The 19,153-nt window shown below is 44.9% G+C and overlaps 3 protein-coding genes across 8 annotated transcripts in view; 1 reads left to right on the top strand and 2 right to left on the bottom strand.

Moving 5' to 3' along the window:
- The window catches only part of NUP88 (nucleoporin 88), a 36,667-nt gene extending 29,363 nt beyond the window's left edge, over positions 1-7,304 (bottom strand). For 2 of the 4 annotated variants that reach the window (XM_068530622.1, XM_068530623.1), the window contains exons 1-4: positions 7,218-7,304; positions 6,527-7,036; positions 3,676-3,845; positions 2,785-2,910 (exon numbers count right to left, since the gene is read on the bottom strand). In XM_068530622.1, the coding sequence (XP_068386723.1) occupies positions 2,785-2,910; positions 3,676-3,845; positions 6,527-6,988 (758 nt within the window). In that variant the 5' untranslated portion in view covers positions 6,989-7,036; positions 7,218-7,304. The remainder of the gene's footprint in view (positions 1-2,784; positions 2,911-3,675; positions 3,846-6,526; positions 7,037-7,217) is intronic. The other 2 variants (XM_068530624.1, XM_068530625.1) reach the window with 2 other exon arrangements.
- On the top strand, positions 7,301-13,965 carry RPAIN (RPA interacting protein). Of its 3 annotated transcripts, XM_068530628.1 has the most exons (7): positions 7,313-7,518; positions 8,759-8,929; positions 9,930-9,990; positions 11,984-12,095; positions 12,245-12,308; positions 13,351-13,491; positions 13,821-13,965. In XM_068530628.1, exons 1-7 carry the CDS (start codon positions 7,438-7,440, stop codon positions 13,848-13,850), a joined length of 660 nt encoding a protein of 219 aa, XP_068386729.1. In that variant the 5' UTR covers positions 7,313-7,437; the 3' UTR covers positions 13,851-13,965. The 3 variants fall into 3 exon arrangements, 2 of the variants coding, with proteins under 2 accessions (XP_068386728.1, XP_068386729.1); XM_068530627.1 differs by lacking the exon at positions 13,821-13,965 and having other exon boundaries at positions 7,301-7,518; positions 13,351-13,533; XR_011071921.1 differs by lacking the exon at positions 13,821-13,965 and having other exon boundaries at positions 11,984-12,149; positions 13,351-13,434.
- A 66-nt stretch (positions 13,966-14,031) lies between these two features.
- On the bottom strand, positions 14,032-19,082 carry C1QBP (complement C1q binding protein). The gene is made up of 6 exons (XM_068530626.1): positions 18,771-19,082; positions 18,007-18,157; positions 16,232-16,325; positions 14,963-15,058; positions 14,549-14,671; positions 14,032-14,412 (listed from the first exon to the last, which is right to left on the bottom strand). Exons 1-6 carry the CDS (start codon positions 18,991-18,993, stop codon positions 14,263-14,265), a joined length of 837 nt encoding a protein of 278 aa, XP_068386727.1. The 5' UTR covers positions 18,994-19,082; the 3' UTR covers positions 14,032-14,262.
- Between the last annotated feature and the right edge of the window lie 71 nt (positions 19,083-19,153).

Below are 19,153 nucleotides of genomic sequence, written 5' to 3'. Positions count from 1 at the left end.
TTAAAATTTGTATGGAGACACAAAAGACCCCGAAGAGCCAAAGCAGTCTTGAGGCAAAAAAATGGAGCTGGAGGAATCAGACTCCCTGACTTCAGACTATACTACAAAGCTACAGTAATCAAGACAATATGGTACTGGCATAAAAACAGAAATATAGATCAATGGAACAAGATAGAAAGCCCAGAGATTAACCCACGCACCTATGGTCAACTAATCTATGACAAAGGAGGCAAGGATATACAATGGAGAAAAGACAGACGTCTCTTCAATAAGTGGTGCTGGGAAAACTGGACAGCTACATGTAAAAGAATGAAATTAGAATACTCCCTAACACCATACACAAAAATAAACTCAAAATGGATTCGAGACCTAAATATAAGACTGGACACTATAAAACTCTTAGAGGAAAACATAGGAAGAACACTCTTTGACATAAATCACAGCGAGATCTTTTTTGATCCACCTCCTAGAGTAATGGAAATAAAAACAAAAATAAACAAATGGGACCTAATGAAACTTCAAAGCTTTTGCACAGCAAAGGAAACCATAAACAAGACGAAAAGACAACCCTCAGAATGGGAGAAAATATTTGCAAACGAATCAACGGACAAAGGATTAATCTCCAAAATATATAAACAGCTCATTCAGCTCAATATTAAAGAAACAAACACCCCAATCCAAAAATGGGCAGAAGACCTAAATAGACATTTCTCCAAAGAAGACATACAGGCGGCCACGAAGCACATGAAAAGGTGCTCAACATCACTAATTATTAGAGAAATGCAAATCAAAACTACAATGAGGTATCACCTCACACCAGTTAGAATGGGCATCATCAGAAAATCTACAAACAACAAATGCTGGAGAGGGTGTGGAGAAAAGGGAACCCTCTTGCACTGTTGGTGGGAATGTAAATTGATACAGCCACTATGGAGAACAATATGGAGGTTCCTTAAAAAACTAAAAATAGAATTACCATATGACCCAGCAATCCCACTACTGGGCATATACCCAGAGAAAACCGTAATTCAAAAAGACACATGCACCCGAATGTTCATTGCAGCACTGTTTACAATAGCCAGGTCATGGAAGCAACCTAAATGCCCATCAACAGACGAATGGATAAAGAAGATGTGGTCCATATATACAATGGAATATTACTCAGCCATAAAAAAGGAACGAAATTGAGTCATTTGTTGAGAAGTGGATGGATCTAGAGACTGTCATACAGAGTGAAGTAAGTCAGAAAGAGAAAAACAAATATCGTATATTAATGCATGTATGTGGAACCTAGAAAAATGGTACAGGTGAGCCGGTTTGCAGGGCAGAAGTTGAGACACAGATGTAGAGAATGGACATATGGACACCAAGGGGGGAAAACTGCGGTGGGGTGGGGATGGTGGTGTGCTGAACTGGGCGACTGGGATTGACATGTATACACTGATGTGTATAAAATTGATGCCTAATAAGAACCTGCAGTATAAAAAAACAAACAAACAAAACAACTAATACTAAACTTTCATTGGGTTATTTGTATGGAAATATGTTAATATAAATGTTTCAGACAGTACATGAAATTTCTAAAAATCTTATATTTGTATTTGTATGGAAATATGTATGGAAATATGTTAACATAAATGTTTCAGACATTATATGAAATTTCTAAAAATCTTATATTTGTATTTGTATGGAAATATGTATGGAAATATGTTAACATAAATGTTTCAGACATTACATGAAATTTCTAAAAATCTTATATGTTCTGGTATAATGTTATAAGTAATAATCCTAGTTATTACTTTAAAATGTGTATCCCAAAAATAACTAATTTTCTTGTCAACTGCATTATTATGAACTTTCATCAAATCTTTAACAGTGGTCATTTTTAAGTCTTTTGTCATTTACAGACAGTTCTGGGTGTACTCTGATGCTTTTGCAAATATGTTCCTATAAAAGGCTTTCATCTTCAAGAAATTCATGGAGAAGACTCTGACAAGTACAGGTTTCTGGTAACTGACTGTACTGCTGAACTGAATGAATAAGCATTTTCAGAACTCTAATGAAAAACTGATGAACTCATAAAAGTGCTAACAAAAGATCAAGATGAAAAAAAAAATTAATTACATGGGACTGAGTGAACTGATGAGGATGAGTATAATTTTTGTGACTTTCTGTCTGAATTAAAAAAAAAAAAATCCCACAAGGACTCAGAGGCAAAGAATATAGAAATCAATTTTCACTGCAAAGTAAAGGAGCTGTTACAGTGGAGGATTACTGGACTGAATGTCAATATTATGACATAGTTATGTGTGTGTTTCATGTTTGGTAATTGCAATCATTGTTGCTTTTGTTGTGGTCATCCATGTACAATGCTTGGTGTCAGTCTATTTATCTCCTGTAAAAATAAAATACAGTGTGTGTGTGTGGAAAAAAAAAAAAAAAAAAAGAACTCAAATCTCTCAATTCCCAATTAAATGATCTTTCCCCTATGCTACATTACCTCCGAAAGAGTGGCCCAATGAAAACAGTTTTAGGGAGCTTGTCTTAATAGGTCAGCTTGGGAAAGGAGAGACTGGAGGCAGGGCCAGTTGAGAGGGAACAGCAGTGATTAAGGCACGTAAGTTCGGGCAGCTGGACGATTCTCACACGATTGAGAAGGGGTAACAACAGCCGTCGGATAAAGCTTTCCAACATCTACTGACCCATTCAGTGGTACTTTGAGCTATTAACTGGCAACCAGAAAGAGAATCTTCCCACTCACAAAGCTGTAAGAAAAAAATGTACCTTATTACGTTGTCTGACGTTAACAGCACTATGTGGGGGTCCAGCATCTCACTCGGATACCAGGCAGCATGCTTTAGAGTCAGAGAGGTAGAACTGGTGAAAAATCTCTCAGCAACGGGAGTGGTGCTAAAATAAAGACAGCAATTTCCCAAAACCTGGATGAAAAAGCTTCTAAAGGAAAACCTATCTTAACACTCTTGGCTCTTCTTTCCTTCAAATTCCTTTCTCATAAATCTTGCTGAGACAGCATTTAAAGCATCTACCAACCAATATCAAAGAATCAAAATTAAAATATTTTCTAAATTGTAGAGTATATTATACTGTACTTTACAAGTGATTTTAGATACAGTATCTTACTTGATCCTTTTAGTAACTTTGTAAGGAAACTACAAGGGCAGCTATTATCACTCCTGTTGTGGAAATGAGGAAACAGAGATTTAGAAAGGAAACATTTTTAAGGAGGCCCAACCTATGAATTGTGGAGCTAAAGGTGGGTTTCTACCTTATATTCTTTTCAGATCTTTCAGACTCTCATTTTTCAGGATTAATTGGAAAAGAAAAAAATACAAAAATAAAACTTAGTTATACTTATGAGAAAACTGTCTGGCTCACAGTTAATAACTGCTTTTAAAACATCTTATTTCAACCTACTTGAAAAAACAGCCTGACTTCCAATGAGACAGCAATGTGATAATTTAGGCAGAATAAAAGTACAACCCCACATATACTGTAAACACTATTACCACAAGAAGCCAGTGTGCAGACCATCTGGAGCATACTGATGTTTCAATAGTAGCAGAGTAAACATACCTTAAGAACCACTGGTCTTGAGCAATTTTTTGCATGTATTACAAATTATACAGATAAACACTAAATGGAAATACAACTTACCTACAATTCACTGTTGATTTTCCACCTTCAAATTCAGAATTCTTCCCCCACCTTTTAGGTAATTCTAATATCATAAGTCCTTTTATTCCTATAAGTGCTACATGATGTTGTGTTGGACTTAACAAGACTTGATAGACTTCAAACAGGGGTGGATTTATGCAAAGCAACCTCTGAAAATTGAAGCAAACGAGTCAAAACAGTTAATTTTAATGCAAATATATATGGCAGTTACTTGAAAGCACAGTACCACTTCAGTTTTCCGTAACTGTAGTTTAATGAAACGTTCTGGGTAAGTACTAACACCTCAGCCATTACCTGATGAAATATTTTTTAACTATTTAGATTGGAATATTATATAAAATGCATCAGGTTTCCCTACTTTGATAAATACTACATATAATTCCCTTTTTATGATCAAACTCCAGACTACCACTTCAGCCTCAATTCTCCACCATTCCCCACTTGTACTTTATACTCCCAACAGATTAACTTGTATTTCTGGGAAATCATCATACTTTGTTATGTCTCTGTGTCTCTGTACAACTATTCTTCCTGCAATGCCCTCATTTTTCTTTTTTAGCTGGCTAAAACATTCTTGGAGACTAAATTCCTATGCACTTTCCTCCCAAGAAAGTATCCCTGACCTTCTGGCCAGGAACTAATGCATTTTTTCTGTACTCCTATAGCACACCCTAGATAATTCTATTATAGTACTTACCACCCTGCATTCTAATTAGCCTTTTCCCTGCTCATCCCACACAGCTAACTACGAATTACTTGAGCTCTGTGTCTTTCCTCTCTGTATCTTTGGCATAGTATATGGCATGTTGCTAACTAACTCTCAATATATGTTTTAGTGACCAGACAAATGAAGAACTCAGAAGTACTAGTAAATGATAATTACTTCTATAAATAGTACAATAAGATAGAGAATGGCTTCAAGAGCTTCTGCAACTAAAATGCTGCTTTACCGAAGCAGATTTGACATTGAACAGTGATATTTTCAGGGGATTCTGTTAAGCTGTTTGTCTCATATGCCCTCAAAAAAAAAAAAAGTACTTCTATTTCTTCTCTCATGAGCATCTCAAATTCCCATTTTCTTTTCTTTCTACTTTCAGTAATAAACCATGAGATTACCAATGTATTGCTTATCCTTATGTATTGAGAATCACCCTAAATCAAAATCTTTTTAGACAAGACTGTTGAATATAATGTGATTTCAATTGTTCCTGATGTCTGTAAGTGTGAAGTTTCTTTGTTTTTGTTTTTAGCTGCCCTTTGCTGATTCTAATCAAACTGTTTTTTCTCCGGTCAGTGGTTCTTTCCTTCTTTTCCCATCTTCTCAATCTTCTTCCTACTTGATTCTAATGATCTACCTCAAATCAAACACCACCTTTCTCCTGCTATGCATACAATCTAATCTAATTACCTAGGTCACCTGTGATAATCACATTATTTACGTGGGCTTTTTTTGTTTGTTTTGTTTTGTTTTTTTGGTTTGATTTGGTTTTTAAAGTCACTACTCATGCTTTCGTTTTGCCTTTTTGGGGGAGGGTTTTTTTTGTTTGATTTGGTTTGGTTTTTAAGGTTACTATTCATGTTCTCATTTCACTGAAAGTTGCAACTCATGCTAAACTGCTTCCTTGTCTATCTCTGAGTTTTTGACATTTGGAGGATTGAAGGTCATTCAGACAGTTATCAATATGTACTGAGGGTTTACATGTTCCAAGCACACTGAAGTACTGGGGATACAAAACTAAGTAAGGCGGACACAGCCCCTGCCTTGGTGCCTGCACTCCAGAAAAGAAGTCAGACAATAAATTAACAAGTATAAATAATTTAATCATGACTGTGCTAAATTCTGCATAGCAATATAGGGTGCTATTGTTAATACTGCGTGCTGAGCATCTAACACTTACTCTTATAAACTGAAATTTTACAGTCAGTAGTTTGTGGGCTTGTGACCTGTTTTCAAAACTGCAGAAACAATGCCAGCACCTTATTCAAATCATTTCTCATCAGCATGAATCAAACAACGGCACACGATATATGTATGCCATACGTTAGAATGGGGGCCAAGTTTTCTTATTTTGTAATCTTTAAAAGACGCGAATCGGCTTATTACAAATAAACGCTTCCATAAAGCAATGTTTAATCACAAGAAGTCTGTAGTACTTTCTGAGCACACCTACTTTCACATGCTGTTGGCTTCTCAGAAGCCAGCAAAAATCTCTTTCAACTCTGGGGATGGCCTAATTTTTTGAAAGAGCTAACAGGGAATTCCTCCTCCATGTCAGGCACGAAGCTTGTTGCTTTCAAATCAACGACCCGGCGTGATGCTCCCAACAATCCCAAGAGAAAGTTAGGCCTGTCCCTGTTATTTTATGAGTGTGACGTCACGACATCGGATTCTCGGGACCAACCTCCTAAAAAGAGCGAGCGCACCCACACTCTTAAGCCTCTTACCCCTGCTTTGCTTTTCTTCAGAGCACCTGCGCCTGATGTTTTACTGTTACTCCATGGTCTCTCCCTTCCTCCCAGACCCCGCGAATTTAAGCATCTGGAGCGCAGGCGTTCCCTGTTAACAGTATCCCGCGCAGTGTCCGAGTCAACGAACGTATGTGGAAGGAGTGAAATATGCGTAGAGAGGGTTCAAAAGGTTCTGCGGCCACGCTACAGCGAATGAAAATAAGACTTTTCCACTCGCAGCTGGACGCCCCCCAAAAGGACGTCTGCTCACCCTCGCATAGCACCCCTCCCAGCAGACGAAAACCAGCCAGGATGGGAAGGGGAGGTAAACGCTACTTCAGATCCCAGCTGAGGGTCATTTTCCAGATTAGCCTGGCCGTACCTGGTACTGGGAGAGGGGGGACTCCTCACCGGCGCCGCTGGGGTCCAGAAGGCGCACGACTAAGAAGCAGCTGCCTTCTCCGTCCCATAAGAAGAGCTCTCCGCCGAGGCCCAAGACCAGGTTTCTCGTCAGCAACTGCGGCGGCAGGGGCGGCGGCGAAGGCAATGATGAGGAAGCCGGCTTCTCGGCTGCGGCTAGGCTCTGGTTTTTCCGTCCTTCCTGGAGCCGCAAGAACACGGCATGGTCAGGGAGCCAGGCCTGCCACAGCTCACAGTCTCCCGCGGCTCCTCCGGCGACCGCCATCTTGGCCCAACAGCTCTCGTCGGCCCAGTTGCTCAGCCCGCCGCTGATGGCAGCCAATTCGCTTCCAGCCGTCCACTGCTTCGGCCAGTCATCGAGCAGGGAGCCCGGAAGCACGAGCAGGGCTAGGGGCGGGGCGGGGCGAAGGTGAGGCCAGCCCATCAGGTAGCGTCATCGCCAAAACAAAGCCAATCACCAGTCAAGCCTATTCTGAAGCCAAAGGGGGCGGGACGAGAAGGTCACCATGCCAGTGCCTGCTTAGAGAAAGCTTTGGGGTTGCGGGAAGTCTAGTAGCTGGGGCGAAAGCGCCTGAGACCTGTGTATCTAATTGCTTATTGGACACCTCCACCTGGATAAACCTAAACATCTAAAACCTTCCCTCAAGACTTACCTCCCTCAATCCAGGTTGAGCAGAGCTCACAAATGTCACTTCCTTAGTCTCCCATTCTGGGGTTGCCCAAGCCTGTCTCCGAGTGGGGCCGGCCGGACGGACAACGCTTCCCAGAATTCCCTACGATCTGGTGCGACCAGCACGCAGGAACTACAACTCCCAGGATTCGGCACGCGCCCCGGGGGCGGGGCCTTCTGGCGGCGACCCCCGCGAAAAGGAGATGGCAGAGGGATCAGGGTCTCGGCGTCGCTCGCTGTATAAACTGGTGGGCTCGCCGCCTTGGAAAGAGGCTTTCAGGCAGGTGAGTGTGGGGTTTGGAAAGCCTTGGCCGGGCTGTCGTCACTCCCCTAGTCCGTCCCGGCAACCGCTCTCCTCCGTGCTTTTCCTTCAGCCCAGCCGGGTGAAGCAGGTGTCCGTGGAGGTGGACCTGGAACCCGGGCCTCTCGCCTGTAGGTCCGGGCCTCGGCCACCGCCCGGCCACCTCCTGGAGTTTCTGTTCCTCTGGGTGTGGCGTTAGCCCGGGCCGGCCCGGTCCCAGGAAGCCTTCCTTTTGGACTCGGGTTTGCTTTCAGTGTGAAGTGTGATCGCGACTGCACCTCTGCACTTCTACATCTCTACGGTGGCACCACCATCACCCGCTGATGTCGGGTCGGTGGACACCAGAGAGGCACCTTGTACACTCACCGCAAGCGAGAGAGACGTTATGTCTATTCCACAGAGGAATAGAATAATTAGACATTATTTCTAATTCCGGAAATTATTTCTCTTTCTATTCCAAACTGTTTCTTCTGAGCCTCTGTAACTAAGTCTTAGCAGAGTTGTAGACGACGGTCAGTTCTGACCTATCCTGAGCTCAGTCTGGTTCCTGTAAGTACTATGGCCTGTCTTTCCAGGAATCTCTGAAGTAGTGGATATATCCCAGGAAAATAATCTGATGCTAGAAATGACTGTCGACAGCAGGATTTCTCAGTCCTGGTTCTTGACATTTTGAAGACGATAGTTCTTTGTTGTGGGGTGCTGTTCCGGGATTGTAGAATGTTTAGCGGCCTTCCTAGCCTCTACCTACTAGATGTCAATAACCCTACAGCTAGAGCTGTGACAACCAAAAATGTCTCCAGTCATTGCCACATGTCCCCTAGGGGACAAGATTGCCCGAAGTTGAGAAACATCGTACAGGATGGCAGCTACCAGAATCATATCTAGAGTAGCAAGAATTAGGAAGCAACCTAAGTGTCCTGTTAGCACAGTGGATGCAGCGCTATTATCACCCAACCATTAAGGAAGCTGGCATCAAAGATGGACTATGAAGTATGTCGATCTGGAAATAACGTGACCCAAGCATTGTAATTTCACCCATCTACATGTGGATAAGGGCTGGAGAGGAAGGTGCCAAAATAACAATAGTTGGGATTAGAGTTGAAATTTTGTGTCTATAAAATTCCTTTAATGTTTTAACAACTAATCTAAGAGGTGTTTTTTGTTTGTTTGTTTTTGACGGAATTGCCTTTACTCTCCCCTCACCTCTTTCTCCTTCTTCCAAGGGATGCCTGGAGAGAATGAGAAAGAGCCGGGACAGGCTCCTGAACAAATATCGGCAGGCTGGAGGCAATATGTCAGGAGGACCTCAGAACACCTTTCTAGTGCAGGAGGTGATGGAAGAAGAGTGGAATGCTTTGCAGTCGGTGGAGAGCTGGCCAGAGGCCTTGGCTCAGGTCAGGCTGGGATATGTGTTTTTAGCACGAAGGATGCCAGTGTCCTCTCTCTGCCTATTTCCCCAAGTCCTCTAAACCCATCCACCCTCCAGCCCCCAATCAGGATTCTAACGGCCTCTCACCCAGGTTCTTCTACCTTTATCGTTAGACTCTTCTAAATACCAGGCTGTCGACCTGCTGCATCATTGCATCGTAATCACTTATGAAACTAAAAAGAAAGAAATTTCACTCATTGGCTCCACCCCTGGAACTTTTGATTCAGTAGGCCTGAGCTAGGAATCTCTCTTTTTAAAAAGGTCTCCAGGAACTTTCTGGTTCTAATCTCAGCCAGGGTTAGGAACTGGGTGTGGATAGGAGACCATTTACCCTGCATCAGGAAGAGCACTGGATTGGAAGTCAGTACTGGAATTCTGATCCTGGTTTTGCTATTGACTCTTAACTCTGTCTCTTTGAGCTTTAGTTTTCCCATTTGTAAGATGAAGAAGATAATGTTGTCGGTATTGTGAGGACAGTATAAGAAACATGTGGGAAACTGCTTTGAAAACATCAAGGCTCTCTGTAATAAAGAGGCATTATTTGGTGCCTTCTATGTGTCCTACATTGTGCCAAATGTTTGAGTTACATAATCACAATTAGTGCGCACAGTAACCCTCTCAGGTGGGTTTTATTCCCACTTTACAGAGGCCCGAAATGAGGTTGACAGAGGTTAGGAACTTTCTAATGGTCACAGAGCTTTAGCAGAGCCATATACTTAGCTGCTACCCTACACTGTCTCCCCCAAATGTGGTACCATTATTTTGTCACTGGCTGGTTTAATCATCTGTTGATGCTTTCTCAGCATGGCCACGTTACCGCGTTGTCGGCACATTCTACAGAAGGACTGGGTTGATTTCCTCAGTTAAATCTGTGTTCTTCAAGCTAGCCTCCAAGTGTGAATCATTGTGGGTCTTGTCAGCTGATCGTAACTTCAAACGTCTGCTGACCCTACTTTCTCTTGCAGTTGGAGGAGCCGCTGGACCTGGCCGTGCTGGAGGAAATCCAACAGGAGCTGATTGATCAAGGTGAAGTCTAAGAATAGTTCTTCCTGCCTATATCTCTAGCTGCTCTAATGCTGATGTTTTTTTCTGAACAGAATGTTTTTAACTCATTATTTCCATCTTCAGTCGAGTGTCCAGAAGTCTCTGTTTTTACTCTAAGGTCTTGGCTGTCTGTCTTCCCAATAATAATCGTCTTCATTGTCTCCAGGTCTTGTGCTCAGACCTCTCCTTCCATGCTATGGTTCTGTCCTTATGATGCCCCTACCAGGTAGCGTGAGACAGAAGAGAGTGGTGTCTTACACAGGTTGCACAGCTGGTGGTGGAGTTGGGAAGTAAAATCAGTTTTGTGAATCCAGTTCCCGTGTCTATCCTATCCGGCAGTACCTCTCTGTTAATAGATTAGTAGTAATCCTGTCACCTTACAGGATAGTGCATGATCAGATCTCTTGCGCTACCTAATTTAAGTACCTTCTCTTGTATCTGTTCTTTACTGACTCCCCAGGGTCTTGTGAGCGTCCCCTTCCTGCGGAATCATAGCACCACAGGGTGCATAATTTAGCACCTTATATAATTAAGTCATTTATTTCATATAGCCCTATCTTGATTAGGCTTAGTTTTTGTCATCTGTTAAGTAGAGATAACAGACTGACTCTGTAAAACTACAAAACTATTTGTAGGCTTAAATAATATGTGTAGACCTAGAGCAGTGCCTGGCATATAGAAAGTTTTCAATACACAATAGCTATTATCTTGAGGATGCAAGAGCATGAACTGTTGGCCTAGACTGCTAAGATTCACTTCTCAGCTTTACCACTTTAACTTGTGTGGCGCTGGGCAAAGCACTTAATCTCCTTGTGCCTGTTTCCTCATCTTTAAAATAAGGAAGTAGTAGTGAAGAAGTTAATAAAGAACTTAAAACAGCATTTGACACATAGTGCTATGCAAACGCTAGTTATTATGATTGGCGTGTTGACTCCAGTTAGACTGTATATTCCTTGATTTTAATTCTTTTTTCTTTTTCATTGATTTTCTCTTTACCCTCACCTGCAAAACCTATCTTAGTGGTGAGACATAGGACTCACTAAATATTTCTCTTGGGGTATATTTAATTTAAAAATCTGTAGTGATAGGAATTTGCTGTGTTCTGCCATACTCAGTCGTAAGGAACCCTCTAGAATAGAGGTTGGCAAACTTTCTGTGAGGGGCCAGATAGTAAATATTTAGGCTGTTGCAGCTACTTAGTTCTGCTGTTGTAGTGTGAAAACAGCTATAGCCCATACATAAACCAAATGAGTGTGGCTGTTCCATTACAACTTTACTTAAAAAATGGAAGGTGGGGGACTTTCCTGGCGGTCCAATGGTTAAGACGCCACGCTTCCACTGCACGGGCACGGGTTCGATCCCTGGTCGGGGAACTAAGATCCTGCAGGCCCTGTGACATGGCCAAAAATTTTTTAAAAATTAAAAATGGGAGGTGGGCTGGAATGGCCTGTGGGCTGTGGTTTGCTGACCCCCGCTCCGAAGTCTAGATGGTGAGCTCATCGAGAGCGGGGACCAGCCTTTTTCATCTCTGTACCCCAGGCCTACTAAGTACTAGGGCTTGTTGCGTGTTTGCTACACGCGTTCTGAACAACACAGAGCCTGAGTCTGTGCACACTGGCGAGCGGCTCACCTTAGACTCAGCCAGGTGGGCCTGGCGTCCGAAGCCGGCAGCGTCCGCGTTCTCCCGCTGCCCCTGGGACCCTGACACTCTTCATCTCTGCTCCTGTGGCCTCTGGAGATGGGTGTGAAAGTTGTCTGTCTCTCAGCCTCTTCACTTCACAAGGAGAGGACAGACAGGAGGAGAAAGATCCAACAAGATGAAGCCTGAGCAGTAAATATCTAGCGATTGGTAGTGTGATCTTGCCCGCATTTTTCTCTTGTGTGGATGACGCCTTTGAAAGGGAAGCTTAGCGCTCAGGACAGGGTGACCCAGGTGACGTGCGGTGAAACACGCCAGCTGTCCTTTGCCTTGCAGAACAGTCCATCATCAGTGAGTACGAGAGGAGCTTGCAGTTTGATGAAGAGTGTCTCAGCGTCATGCTGGCTGAGTGGGAAGCAAACTCCCTCATCTGTCCTGTGTGTACAAAGTAAGAGTTTTCACAACCTTTTCGGCGTTATTTGTTCCCACCCCACACTCCAAGGTGAGTGGAATTTCCCCCCAAATCTATTATCTGGGAAGGTTGGGGGATCCAGGTCTGCTGGCCTTAATGCTCTGGGATCCCAATTCTGCTTCCAGGTACAATCTGAGAATAGCAAGCGGTGTGGTCATGTGTCAGTGTGGCCTGTACATCCCATCTCATGTGAGTGTTCCTCACACAGATCGTGTCACCTCTGCACACATCTCCTCCCAACTTCATGTTCAGTTCACACTGGTAGCTTGCAGTCATCCATGGTGAGAATACAGACAGCGTATTTGTGAGGTACTTATTTATGTACCGCTGCTTAAGAGCTTTATAGAAAGCCCAGTTTAGAACTGGAAACACTTGTATCTGATTTCCATAAAAATTTTCCATATATGAAGACCCAGCTGTATTCAGAATTTTAAGTGTCAGTGGTCTTAAAATGTAGGAGCCCTCTTATCTGACATGATGTGGCTAAGTTTGCCAGTTCATTGAAGTGGTAAATTATACAAATGAAACATTTTATAGGAAGTTTTAAACATATACACTTATTTGCCAGTCCTTGAGCGAGGCTCTGCTGATTGGAGAGCTGAGGGGTTTTTTGGTTTTGTTTTTTATAAACTGCTCTTAAAGCGCATAGTCTAGCATTTCCTGTTTTGTTTCTGTAAAGTGCATCAAGAAGCTGAGTGTACTTCAGGATTTTTCCTCCCCATCTTTTACCTAATTCAACACTTTTTTTATGGACTCATCTTTTTGACTGTTTCTTCAATATTCCACTTATCACAAAAACACAACTTTGTTTCATTCTCTTATTTCAAATTGGTTTACCTAGTAGATAATTAAATCAGTCAGTTACAATAGCAAGTTCAGTTAGCACAAACAGACGTAGGACCAAGCAGCACTGGCTCTGGTAAGGGTACACTTGGCTGGTAGAGGCAGAAACACAGGGAGGCTGGGAAGCCTCCCAGCTCTGGACGTTCCCGGTGGGTGAGCAGCAGTGTTTACGGCAGGAGTGGAGAGCGCTGGTCCATCTGGAGAGGCGGTGAGATGGACGTTATTTAAGAGAGCCTCTTAGCACGATCATGAGCACTTTTAAACGTCCGAGGAATCAAGCCATCACAGCGAGCCATAGTTACAGGATGGTATGAGGAATCGGGATTTTCAGCCTGTTGACTATGAGACGACTAAGGTTAGCTTGCAGTTTAACTTTTCTCTTTTTCAGTCTCCAGAGATGACAGAGCAGAAGTTTCGCGCCTGTTTAGAAGACAGCGTGAACGAGCACGGCGCGCATTGTCCCCACACGCCGGCATTTTCGGTCACTGAAGGAACGGAGGAAAAGTCCAGTCTTCTCATGAGCTGTCTGGTAAGCCTCCCACAGGACCCAGCGGTAAAAGCGGGTCAGTGAACGGGTCAGTGGTTGGTTTTATTCCCACCATGGTAGAAATAGCTTACAAAGAGCTAAATGTTTAAAAATGCAGTTTTTTCTCTGAGGAACTTTACTTGCATAGAAAAGTGAAGTCACTTTTGGTGAAAAAGGCCAATCATTCCCTGAAAGGGGGAGGGACAGAGGCAGCCCAGGTCGTGGAAGGAGCAGCAGACATGTCATTACTGGTTACAACTTTTAACCATATACTGAGATTACTTTTGTGACTGGAATAGAATTTAAGCTAACTTTTTTCTGTTTAAATTCAGGCTTGTGACACTTGGGCTGTGATCCTCTAGAGCCAACCCCGATGCACAGGATCTACTGGGTTGGAAACAAGTTCTGTCTTGAGAAGGGGCCTTGTAAATACAAATCTTTCATTTATAACTTATTTTGTATTAAAACGTTTCAAAGTCTTCTCTGCTCTTTGTGTTTCGTAATGCAGATTGAAAGGGAAGGAGTAGAAATAGAAAAGACAAATCACCTTGGAGATTTTATTGTCCATCATTATGTTATACAAAAATCTAGAAATAACGGGTTTGTAGAGAAGAAATGGTAAGTAAGAGGCAACAGAAATAAGTTAATATTGAATTATTTTCCATGATATTGGGATGAAAACCATTTCAAAGCATGTGGGGCTGGCTTCAGAGTAGGTGTTGTTCAGTGGCCAAAGCCTGCCATAAAATTAAGGTGTTTGGCACCTTGTCTTCTCTATTGGCTTTTGACAAAACCTTTGAGGTCTTCGAGAAAAGTAATGTACTCCTGGTGCTCCAAGGCTGTGCTGAGCTCTACCAGCTCATCAGCGAAAGTGTTGTCCACCCCTCGGTCCGCAAGGAAATCCATTAGGTGGTCGTATAAGCCCTATAAGGAGAAACATTAGTTAAAAAAAAAGAGAAAAAGGCACCCGAGACACTCATTAAGGTGCTTCTTCGTGTGGCCTTGGACTAGACCCTCCCCTGCAAGGCCCCAGAGCAGCACCACCCTATCGAGCACTCACCCAGTCCAGGGAGTCTGTGCTGAGCGTGTAATTTGTGTCCTTCCAGTCGGAATCGCCGGTGGACTGAAAGCTCACTTCCTTGATGGAGAAAATGTCACTCTGGTCCTCCTCTTCTTGTCCGATCTGACAAGAGACAATATTTGGGGAGAACTGAAAGGTTTCCCAGGACAAGCCAGCCTCATGCAAAGAAAAGGGACTATTTAGAGCTTGAAACTCAGATTTTAACCTTGCTCCCTCACCCGCCCCCCAATCTTCCCAGTTTTGCTGGTCTGAGCTAGAAAACGTCAGCATCAGCTAAATGGGAGCAGGAGGGTCCCGGAGGCCCTCCTTGTCCCCAGGGCTGCCGGCACTCCACTCTGCGTACCCTGGAGGCCCTCCTTGTCCCCAGGGCTGCCGGCGCTCCACTCTACGTACCTCATCTTCCGGATAGTGGCAGTCCAGCACGAGGGCCTTGTTGCTACCATCCTTTACAACTTCAACCACAAAATTGGGAGTGGACGTCAGTTCAGGCTGGGGAGACAAGAACGAGTCAGTAAATGTCTCTGTTGGCAGGGGTCTGGACCGAAGGTCTCAGTTCAGGGGGTCTGATGGCCACTGCTATGCTACGGTGTTCCCAAATAAGGAGCCTAGGATCTTTTAACACAGAGTATTAAAGCCAGATACCAGCTTGTTCAGACAGACTGGGCTGAACCCATCCTGTGGATCCTTTCTAGAGTTGTAGACTATGTTTTGGATGGCAGAGTATCATATATTTAGTACAGCATTTCACTTCTATTAGCCACGCTACTTGTTTAAAGAACATACAAGGTTACATATTAGAACCTAATACATACTAGGTTCTAACCTAATTCTACAAGGTTAGAATTAGGAAATCTGAACTCTAGCCCCAGCGAGAGTGCCAATTAACTTAATCTCCTTGGGCCTTTTTCTACATCCATACACTGCAAAGCTGGCCTAAAGCGCCAAAATCCCTTTCCAGCTGTTTCGGGATCTTCCTTTATTACAGCCCAGGACCAGAGGCTGGTGCCTCTGGCTAAAGCACAGCAACCCCGCCTTTGAGGGTGAGCCAGCCAGTGTGTGTGCCGGGGGCGGGGCGGTCCTAGTGCTGGGCCAGCGCTCCAGGGAGCTGAGCTGGGTCGTGAGACAATACCATGCCAACCCAGCCAGAAAGCCTGCGGACCCTGTGGCCCTCACACTGGCTGGTTTCTAGGCTGGGCACACTGCTTCCTAAAATGTTTGAAGACTGAGCACCAGCCAGGTCCAACCAAGAAGGGCAGCACCTTAAGGAGAGACCCTGCCAAAGTCTCTGATGCCCCTACCTTGTGTTTGCTACCAGCCTGGGACGTGTTAGAGCATTCCTCACTTGGAAACGCGCCAAATGATAATTTACCTCCTGATCATGGGAAGGGTTAAGACAGTTTCAATTCCTTTCTGTTAAGTGAACACAGGGCAAATTATAAAGCCTAAGCCTAAAGGTAACAATTTACTTCGCCCCTGGGAAAGAAAAGGGGCAACACAGTTCTGGTGCTCTACAAGAAAAGGCCCAGGGATGGTTGTCCTTTGCCTTCTCTCCTAGTGTTAAGAGAATTTAAACAAAACAAAAACCAATGCTCCTTCGCCAAGCCTCCAGAATAGCCTGTAAGAACTAGGAGGTTCAGGCTGGTTACAGTGTTACAAACTTACCTCCTGTTCTTCAACCTTCTGCCCTTCAGAGGGTTCCTCCTCCCCATCATATGCGGGTGGAATGCTGTTGTTAATGTTGAAAGTGACAGTGACCCTAGAAAGGCAAGAGAAAACACAACAGAGGATGTCCTCTTAACTGAGGAGTAAATACTGAGGCTTGCTACAGTTAAAAACGCTGCTGAAACAGTGCACCTCTGATGTGCAGAACTTCCAAAAGGCGGGTGCCTGCATCCCACCCACAGATAGATTCAGCAGGTCTGAAGTGGGCCTACTACGTGTTGGCTGCTGGAAGTCAATTAGGCACTTGTTCCTCAGCCAAATACAGTCATGTGTGAGCTCCTGTCACCAGGCCAGCATCCAGGGCTCACTGCCAACCTGTGTCCACTGGCTACCTCCTGGCCACAGCCAACTGACACTGCCACCCTCGTCTTTCCAGGGCACCTTCCAGTGGTGAGCAGCTGAGAAGCTGGGGGCAGGGGGCAGAAGCCTCCTTTAAAAGCTTTTCTCCATTAGAAGAAAATCTGCCCGAGAGGAAGGGAAGAAGGAGCAGTGGAGGGCTGTGGCATCAGCTGAGGATGGAGAGCAGCCCTGGCCCCGTGAAGCGGAGGCCTCACAAAGAGCAACGCTTGCTGGGGAGCCCCCTGGTGGTCCAGTGGTTAGGACTCAGTGCTTTCACTGCCGTGGCCTGGGTTCACTCCCTGGATGGGGAACTAGGATCCTGCAAGACACAGGGCACCGCCAAAAAAATAAAAGAACATGCTGCAGGACAAGCTCATTCCTCAGAGCAGTTGTGGGAAGTTTTATCCTCACAAAGCAGGCCACAAACACCAACTAATGACAATTTTAAGTTGCAAGAACCTTCACCTGACATACCATGTTCCAAGATTTGAATCTAAAATTGAGAGATCTGGAACGAGCACTGCGGGGTTGCAGACAACAGTACACTGTAACCACTCCACTCTGGAGCTGTGCTCACTGGCTGCCTTGCCGGTTCGAGGTTTGAGGTTCAGCCACAAAATCTGTCTAATCTGCAACAGTGCGGACCAAGCTGACGGCTGGGCACAGAAATGCAGTTATGTTCATTAGAACATTACTTATAATGGCCCCAAACCGCCTATGACTTACCCCAGGAAAGTGGTTTAGGTCACGTTACAGAATACATGATTGACCTATGAGGGGAAAAACACTACACCACCAAAACAAAACAAGAAAACCAGAACCCTACTTCACAGCATATACAAAAATTCACTCAAAGTAGATCACAAACAGCTTAAGCAGGTCAAAGTCTTCCCATCTTTCTCATGGTGGCCCTTACTATACAGCAACCCCACCCTCATCTTGCTTTCTCAACTATAAACAGAGTAGGGGCTTTGTTTTCCTCAGCCAAAGCCTGTAGTATAGTAAGTCAGCAAATCTGAGATTCTGTCAGTGCTGTCAGAATTTCTGAATTTGCGTGCCTAGATTTAGGCAAGGCATAGCTTCCCTCACCAGCAAGGGTTTAGTGACTGACACCTCTACTGGTCCAGCAGGCTCCCAGCAACGTGGCTTCGGTGCTACTTGCTTATCATCTCCTTATTAACTACCACAGCACGTAAGTGTGCAGTGAATGTACGACCTGGAGCTTATTAAGTTATCCAAATGAATCCTACGATCTCTCGGAAACCACGTGTCTGTTAAGTACCTGCCTTAACTAAAGGCTGTTGTGGATGAGTCAGAGCAGGTCCTGCAGGGTCATGGATTTGGTTCCCTGGAGTTCATAGGCCCCCGGTACTTACTTTTCTCCAGCAACTTTCCGCAATAATTTGGCTTCTGTCCCATTCACTTCCAGCTCCCAACCTCCAGACATCTTAGGGAGAGACTTATACTTCTGAATCTTCTTTTCCTCCTTAATCTCATCTTTGAGAAATTCAACAAAAGCTTTGTCCCCTACAATGGAAATAAGTTACAGAAAGAGCCAATCAGTCTAAAACGGAAAATGACCCAGGTCACTACAACCAGAGACCTGGATTTGGTTTGTTTCTAATACTTCTGCTATTAACGGTGGCTCTGGGAACTTAATGCAACTCATATCCATTAAGTCTCAGTTTCCTCATCTGTAAAAATGCCGTAAGCTATCAGTGGGAAGCTGAGCTCGGATTCTGGAAAAGTGATTCCCAACAATGAACTCCTTACCACGTTTCAAAATAAAGCAAGAAAAATTCGCAATTACCCTCTTTCACTTGCCAACAGACAACACCACGCTACTCCCAACCGCGACCTTGGGCTTTCGCAAAGTTCCATTTTCGAGAGACTGAGAATAGAGTCGGCCTCCAGGGCTTTACAGCATCTCTCCCCGCAAAGTGAAACAGAGGTGGGGGAAGACGGGAAATGCGATCACGCATAGGTTTAACCCGCTGGTCGCCGATCAGTGGGAGAATGTTCTGGACTTCGGGGGAGGTTCCGGGCTGTCCACGCGTGGTCTACACTTCCTCGTCCCGGACTCCCCGCACCACCCAGGCCCTGGCCCCTCACGCCCCCGGCCCACGTGCACGAGTCTTACCTTCGGTGTGCAGTCCGCCGCAGCCGCAGCCGCAGCCGCAGGGCCCCCAAGGCCGCAGGAGACCGGGCAACTGCACCGACCCCGCGCGCACGCTCAGCAGCCCGAAGGGCCGGGCGCACGGCCTGGACGCGGGCTGCAGCAGCGGCAGGGAGGGCGCGGCGGCGCGGATGCCAGCGACAGCGGTGCCCAGGACGCGGGGCACGCAGCGCAGCAGCGGCAGCATTTTTGCAGCGGAGGCGGCGGCTGACACGTGCAGATACGAAACACAACTCTCGGCAAGAGCGACGACTCTTTGCCACTGCGCCCCCTAGATCTAGGGCCGCCGCCGGAAGTCCCACCCCCTCCCGGGAAGTGCTTCCGCGCCGCCGCTTTGCAGACCGAAG

The sequence above is a fragment of the Eschrichtius robustus genome, chromosome 20 (assembly GCF_028021215.1).
Source record: "Eschrichtius robustus isolate mEscRob2 chromosome 20, mEscRob2.pri, whole genome shotgun sequence".
Classification (NCBI taxonomy): Eukaryota; Metazoa; Chordata; class Mammalia; order Artiodactyla; family Eschrichtiidae; genus Eschrichtius; species Eschrichtius robustus.
This window is presented reverse-complemented; position numbering and strand designations above follow the sequence as displayed.